This window comes from Chelon labrosus (assembly GCF_963514085.1).
Source record: "Chelon labrosus genome assembly, chromosome: 9".
NCBI classification, from domain to species: Eukaryota; Metazoa; Chordata; class Actinopteri; order Mugiliformes; family Mugilidae; genus Chelon; species Chelon labrosus.
The window spans coordinates 3593640-3600991 of record NC_140359.1 but is presented as its reverse complement, the minus strand read 5'-3'; the positions used below and the strand labels follow the sequence as shown (position 1 = coordinate 3600991).

Here is a 7352-nt window from a genome sequence, read left to right as displayed (position 1 = left end):
GAGCTCCAGCAGCACAGATACAGGGCTCATGTTTAATTGCTTCTGTAAATGGTCAGAGCTCAAGCCCCCTAATTCCATTCCTCAGGGTAATCAGGCATGTTTTCACCATACACGGCTAAAGAAAGTGAGAGAGCCAGCAAGATCCACCATGTTAGGTACCATGCAACGCAATGCCACACTAATGCCACTAAGGGCCTTCAGAACGATATTCAGCTCGCTTTGTGACATGTTACAGGAAAATCGTTTTAATAGGATTTTTGTTTTTAACCCCACAATAATATTTTTTTCCTTCCACACACTGAACAGGCATCTGATAAAAGAAATACAACTCTACAGCAGAAAAACAAAACTGTCACTGAATTACTTCTTTGTGCAGAGCATGTGAGAATTTTACAAAACTGCAACAGGTTTCCGTTTTCCTTGAGTGCTTCAAAAAGTGTCAGATGCTGGTTTTTAAACTCACGCAGTTGTCGCTACTCTGAATTTACTCTGAATTTTTGGCCCCACACCCATCAATTTTAGCATCAGTGTTAGAACATATACAAGTGGGAGTGGGAGTTCATTAAAAACACTGACGCTCGGAGGAAATATTGCCACAGGACGTAAGCAAAGCTTTGACAGTAATTTTACAGCAGTCCATCAAATGTTCGTTCAAGCATCTTTCAGTCGCTCTCCCCAGTCGGCACTGGCTTTCATCGTCATTGTTTTCCTCCAGCATCCTTGTAGTCCTGTAGGAGCCTTTTGCCAGTGCAGTCCACACATATTCTTTAAGTCTTTGCACAGACCACGACATTAACTTTGTATGCGGTATAGAAAGTATCTCGATATGACGAGGGAAGGGATATCTTGAATGAGAAACGGTGTCCTCTTCAAAGGGTCAGAGAGGTGAGCAGGTGGGGCGGTGATGAGAATCCACAACAACAATGGCGACGGTCGTGTGAAAGGAGAAGCGGGCCGAAGAGAAAGGGGAAGTCGAGCTCACGCAAAACTCCTGCCACTCAACATACCTGCAGACAAGACCAGACAGAGGGGTCACATCACATGTTACAGGTTAACCTCAGGGCAAAGCCTCTTAAAGTGTTTCTACTTCCTTCTTATTCAAATGTTTTGTTTGTTTAAAAGTCACTCAAGCTCAGACAAAAATGCAATTTATCAAAAATTCAAGAAACCCCAAAACAAAACGACAAAAAAAAGAAATTCTTGTATTACCACAAGTAAAGCGTTAGTAGCTTTTGAAAGTATCATTTCAGTTCTTCAAAAAATTTGGATTTACGTTTTGAGAGTAATTTTTCAAAAGTTCCTTCCAAACTCCTATATTTATAATACTCCTGGATTCAAAATGATGCTTAGCAAGTACAAACAACAAAATGTATTTAACAAATAATGCTCACTGTGCATCAGAAGGGAGTTCCAATGTAATAATACATTATTTTTAACATGTAGACAGCATTTTATTATTGCATCTGGTTGAGGGGCAGCTATTTTTAACAGTCTTACTTCCTCTTGGAAAATTAAATCTGGTCAAATGTAGCTGAGTAGTGGTATAAAGAAGCAAAATAGTGTTTTTCACCTATTTGTGTTACTGTTATTATTCACTCTTGTGACTAAAGTGTACATTGTATTGGTTGCATTATTAAATTTTTAACCATGTCATTGCTTTGATTCATACTAATAACACACCCTGATTTTATTGTTTGCGTTAGAGCACAGTGATTTTCAGGTGAGGACGGTTTACGCTCTGCTACAAATATTGTATTGTATTGTGTCAGCAGGACCTTCATTCACCTTCTGGTCTGTCAGCACAGAGCTGCTCTGAAGTGCAGGCAGGTGGCTGTTGAGCAAGGCAGCGCCGGGTCTGTCGTGCTCACAGAAGATTGTACCGTTGATGTAGTGGAAGCGATCGCCAGGCATTAGTCTGTTTCTACAGGTGGCGCAGCTGAAACACTGCAGAGGATTGAAGACAAAAAAAGTCGAGTGATTTAAGTAAATGAAATCCCCTTAAGCACAGTAATAAACTACAGGCATAACAACAGCTTAAGTGAAGCCGAAAACCGGTTACGCTGCAGTGTAATCTGTCTCTTAAAAATAGATCTAAAAGTTAAAGAGTGAGGACATGAGGCAAAAAAGAAAGAAGGTGCAACTGCTTCGTCTCCTGACACATCTTCCCATCTCACTCTCTCTCCCCCATCAAATCCCAGATGTTTCTGTCAAACAAGCAGCAGGAGACAAAGCAGAGTGATGTGAGAGCCGAGGGTTTACCTTGAGGTGGTAAACATTTCCCTGTGCCCTCATCACCATTTCGTTGGCTGGGATCGACTGGCCGCAGGCACTGCACGCCCCGCTGTGCCCGAACAGTCTGCAAACAAAAAAAAAAAAAAACACAGATTCCTCAGCCTGCGCAGAGTTTAAAACCTAAAAGCAGCAGCTTCCATCGGCTTCTCCTCCTCCCCCTCCCCTTCCTCTCCTTCCCACCTCTTCCTCCTCCTCACCTAATGTAGTCACTCCGACACAGAATCATGCCCCCTTTGCTGTAGCAGGTGGTGCCAATGTCCCCCAGCTGGGCTTGGCAGCAAGAGCACTTGAGGCAGCGCGTGTGCCAGTAGCGATCCATGGAGAGGAGCAGGAAGCGGTCGGCTATCTTCCCCCCGCATCCTGCACAGGACCTGACGGGGACCGGCGGTACGCCTGACGGTTGGCTGTTCACCATGCTGATGTGGGCCCTCTGAGGCTCCTGGACACAGGATGCAGAGGTTCGACAGGTGTTACATTGACTTCACCACCTTTTCAGCATACAAACTCCAATACACACCTAGAATAATCATCTTAAATTCAAATTATTATCAGAAAACATTTAAAAATGTACCTTGTAACTTGTGGCTACTTCCATCAGTAACTGCAGCTGACCTTAAGAGCTGTAACAGATTGATCTTAACATAACACCAATAATAGTAATAATCATTTTATTTACCAACACTTTTCAGGACACAGTAGGCAGAACATAAAATTTAAAAACAACAGTATAAGTTTGTTCCTTAAAGCGTTTTAACATTAATATATATTTTAAAAATGTGATATAGTCAGTTATTTGATAAGTACTCCAGACAATGGAAGTGTTTTTACAGGTATTATCAGTGTGTGTGTGTGTGTGTGTGTATGCGTACGTGTATTTGGAGGAGGGGATTTTTGGAAGAATGCCAGTAATGAGCCAACGAAGCATTAAAATGTTTCAAAATGTAGTTTTCCTTCTTCTTCTTCCGCATTCACTAACTCATAATTCCATGAGGCGCTTCCAGGTAGGCTCGCACAACGTTTATGAGCACGAGCTCACAGGAAAGAAGCACTCAGAAATTGCGCGCGCGGAGCGGAAACCAGACGAGGTACGTTACCTGGCCGAGACAAACGCAGCTCCTCCTGCCGCGAGAACTTTGAGGTTGAAAAAAATATTCACAGGAACTTCTTCAGCACTTGTAAAACCGCACTTAGACGTGACGCGTCAGGGTCTCCATAGCCTTCCAGTCTAGAGCAACACAACATTAAGCCGCGGTGACCGTACTAGTTGAGCCAAACTCTCCTCGACATCCAGCTCCGCGGGGGAAAACAACTAGACGTGAGGAGGAGACATACCGCAGCTCCTCTTCTTTTTCTTCTTCTTCTTCTCTTCCTCTCTGTCACATATGTCTGTCAACGAGTCGTCCTCTTTCCCTCTTTCTTTTGACAGCGACTCTATTCATCAAATTGCGCAAGGGTCTATTTAAATTACCGAGAGGAGGAGGAAGGGGGGGCGCAGCCGACAAGAAGCGCTCAGCAGCCAATAGGAGCGCAGAGGGGGCGTGTCCGCAGTCAAAATGATTTATGAGTTTATAGTGGCTTATTAATATGCACATTCACATTCCTTAAGCTCCTCACAGGATTTCACTGAGAGGCTAAATACTGGCATAGAAACAGCTGGGGGAAAAAATAATATTACTGTGCTCAAAAATATTTGTTTCATTACTCAGAAAATGAATTTCAGTTCAAATCCACTTCCGTCACTACAAAGAAATGAATGATGTGGGTGTTACTTGTCACACAGAATATTTTGAGGTTCAGTAAAAAAAAAAAAAAAAAATAACTGAATTGCTTCAAGAGGTAACAAACAACTGAATTAGGATTAATCCAACTACAGTTTATCAAGTTATATCAACCCTATCATTTGAAGTCAGATGTAACTGAACTATTTTGTTTCTTTCAAATAAATAATTTATGCTACTCAGTTTTAAGGAGGGTCAACTTAAATTCTCCAGCTATTCCAATAAATCTGATTTACCCAAATAAGTCACTTACAGCCTGACAGGCATGGTTTAGGAAAAAGTAGTGTATGATGCAAATACAATGTGTTATTTTAGTTTATATTTAAAAGACTTTCATGATGATTAAAAAATGAAGTTGGTTGAAAAGCAATATCAAAATTCAATTATGACCTTTTAGATGAATAAATTCTCTCCATTAAAACATGTAAGTCCTTCACCGTGTGTGCAAGAAGGCCATTCAGAAAGTGCATGTTTGTTTTGTTTTTGTTTTTTTGTTGTTTTTTTTTTCAGTCATAGAAGTTATTCCCATTTCCTGCCGGAGAAATAGTTTTAACATTATCATTTCTGTTGAAGAATAAAATTTAAGACTAATTTTGTCATGCAAACATGAGAATAATCCATGTTAACAGCTGCTCAGCAAAGGAACACATCAATGAAGAAACCTTGTTTAAACTGAAGTCTTATTTTGGTGCTTTTGTCCTTCATTTCTGCAACAGCGTTGTTCTCATCAAGTGAATCACTGAAACGTCAGACAGAAAAAATAAATAAATTGTGAGTAATCTCTATTTAAATTAATCTCTGGTACTTGAAGAACTGGTAAAACAAGAAGCACGAACTTGAGCTGAGCCTTCAGTTTGATTTGATCCAGTGAACTGCTGGATGTAGTTGGTTTGGGAGTCAACAGCTTAGAGAGTAGAGTGATATCAGAATAGAGTGATATCAGTTGGTAGCTGAAAAAAAAAACTGCAACATTTAAATCAAATCTAAATGTTCTTTTCATAATGAATGTGATGTTCCATGTTTGTTGTGTCTGTGTTCATGTGAACTGTGTCTGTTTTAACCACAGAAGAGTGTTAAATGTGTTAAGTTAATTAATTATAGAAGATGAGATGTTTCTATTACTACTGTTAATTAATATCTTTCGCTCACACAGTATACTACACGAGACAGTCCATGGCACAAATAGACATTTTGAACCAACTGTGTGAACTTGTTCCATGAACGGCACAGCTAAGCTAGTGAACTTGAAACTTTGAAACTATTACATTGTTGCAAATGCAGTGGCCAAAAAAATCCAGGGAGAACAGGAGACAATAGAAGACAGCTCAGTGAGTGAGCGTTTGTGAGTGACTTGTGTTAGCCTGGCAGATCCAGTTTGAGGTTTGAAGACCTACTAGCTGAAGCAGAGCGTTAGACGTGTTGTGGGAGAACTGGATGTTTGACACGGGATGCGCCCACATCATCCCCTAGGTCACTGTGGCTCATGCGGAAAACAGCTCACATTTGTTTCTGCATGCTTTGTCATGCTCCCCACAGAGGAGCAAGGTAAGGACACATCCAGGTTTTCAGTCACCTTTAACCACTGCGTGATGATGATATCAGGTTCTTAGTAAAAAGCTGAAGGTACAGTCTTGCATGCATTAAATCTTTGGGAGAGAAATTTATTATGACTCCCAAGGTACATTTCACCAGAACAGTTTAATCACTTTACTGAACTTCTGTTCTATAAGCCTCTAACAGCACGGCAAGAGCTGAAGATTACACTGCCAAAAACATACTCCTAACCTTAACCCTGATCACAACCCAAACCTGTAGTCACAAACGAAAGTACTGGACATCCTGCACACCTATTCCCCATTCTCCCAATAACTCTGCAGTATTTATTCTGGTCCAGTTCCATTCAGTCCCAGCCAGATTATCACCTACCTGATTTGCTTTCTACACTACAGCCCGCTTTTTAAACTCTTTCATGTCCTTGTTCCCTGTTAGCCTAGGAGTGAACCCCTCTCCCTCTTTCTGCCTGGCTTGTTTAAGTCAAGGTGAAATATTTAAAGTTAAGAGTCATGCATTCAGTTTCAACCTGTTTTTATTGAGCTGTGACAGGTTCTTCAGGTTCCTCTCCAACTGCCTGTCAATTTAGGTTCCTCTAGGATCAGTGAGTGAGTTGCTGTCCTGTTAACACTGTGTTAACACAACTACAGTCAGAGGCTTTCTTTTTTGAGCTTGCAAACAAAACTGTTGTTGAAAATTTTTTTATTTCTAAAATAATGCCTTTATACACTGCCTGGATAAAAAAACAGTCACCACCAAATAAAAAAAGGTCACACACTCTAATATTTCATTGGACCACCTTTAGCTTTGATTACATCACGCATTTGCTGTGGCCTTGTTTCGTTAAGCTTCTGCAATGTCACCAGATTTATTTCCATCCAGTGTTGCATTCATTTTTCACCAAGATCTTGTATTGATGATGGGAGAGTCTGACCACTGCTCAAAGCCTTCTCCAGCACATCCCAAAGATTCTCAATGGGGTTAAGGTCTGGACTCTGTGGTGGCTAATCCGTGTGTGAAAATGATGTCTCATGCTCCCTGAACCACTCTTTCACAATTTGAGCCCCATGAATCCTGACATTGTCATCTTGGAATATGCCCGTACCATCAGGGAAGAAAAAATCCATTGATGGAATAGATGGACTCTATACTGTCACAGTGTTTAATCCATATGTAAAACATCTACGATGTATTATCATCTATATATTGTTTTCTGTCTTAAAAGTGTGTGAAATGATGAAATAGAAAGAAAATTAATGTTTTCTCTTTTGAATGAAAGTAGCCTAGTAGTAGAGTACTGTGACTAATCAATTACACTTCACTATGCATAAAGCTAACATCCATTTCCAAATCACATTGTAATTGGTAGAACTGAAAATTAAAAAGGACAGCTGGGATAGGCTCCAGCCCCTCCGCGACCCTTCACAGGACAAGCAGTTACAGAAGATGAATGAATGAATGAATGAATGAATGAATGAAAATTAAAAGGAAAAAATAAAAGGTAATGTATCCCAGATACCACCTCAAAGAAAAAAGATTTCACTTTATTTTATTTGAAGGAATATCTCCTAAATATAGAAGAATTTATTGGTTTTCAGTGACAGATTATGATATTCACAGTGTCTCCTGAAATGTGGGGGGTAAATAGGATTTCCTGGATATGTAATGTCATTAAATATTTGTAGTTTCAAAGAAAAAGGCACATTTTAACAATTAAACAGTACAAGCATT

The 7352-nt window shown here is 40.2% G+C and overlaps 1 protein-coding gene across 6 annotated transcripts; it reads right to left on the bottom strand.

Annotated features, from left to right (window-relative positions):
* Positions 1–229: 229 nt before the first annotated feature.
* LOC311493042 (LIM domain transcription factor LMO4) lies at positions 230–3754 on the bottom strand. 6 transcript variants are annotated; one of them, XM_084551552.1, is made up of 6 exons: positions 3162–3754; positions 2864–2927; positions 2490–2731; positions 2260–2356; positions 1786–1944; positions 230–1007 (listed from the first exon to the last, which is right to left on the bottom strand). In XM_084551552.1, exons 2-6 carry the CDS (start codon positions 2885–2887, stop codon positions 999–1001), a joined length of 531 nt encoding a protein of 176 aa, XP_084407678.1. In that variant the 5' UTR covers positions 2888–2927; positions 3162–3754; the 3' UTR covers positions 230–998. The 6 variants fall into 6 exon arrangements, with proteins under 6 accessions (XP_084407678.1, XP_084407677.1, XP_084407679.1 ...); XM_084551551.1 differs by having other exon boundaries at positions 2864–2912; XM_084551553.1 differs by having other exon boundaries at positions 3387–3754.
* Between the last annotated feature and the right edge of the window lie 3598 nt (positions 3755–7352).

What these genes read in the sequence shown, in the direction of transcription:
- LOC311493042 (XM_084551552.1), bottom strand. Translation starts at nt 2,887, where the DNA reads ATGGAAGTAGCCACAAGTTACAAG. An exon ending in AAGTAGCCACAAGTTACAAG is followed by an intron (nt 2,732 to 2,863) that starts GTACATTTTTAA and finishes TCCTGTGTCCAG; the next exon opens with GAGCCTCAGAGGGCCCACAT. An exon ending in GAAATGTTTACCACCTCAAG is followed by an intron (nt 1,945 to 2,259) that starts GTAAACCCTCGG and finishes AATCCTCTGCAG; the next exon opens with TGTTTCAGCTGCGCCACCTG.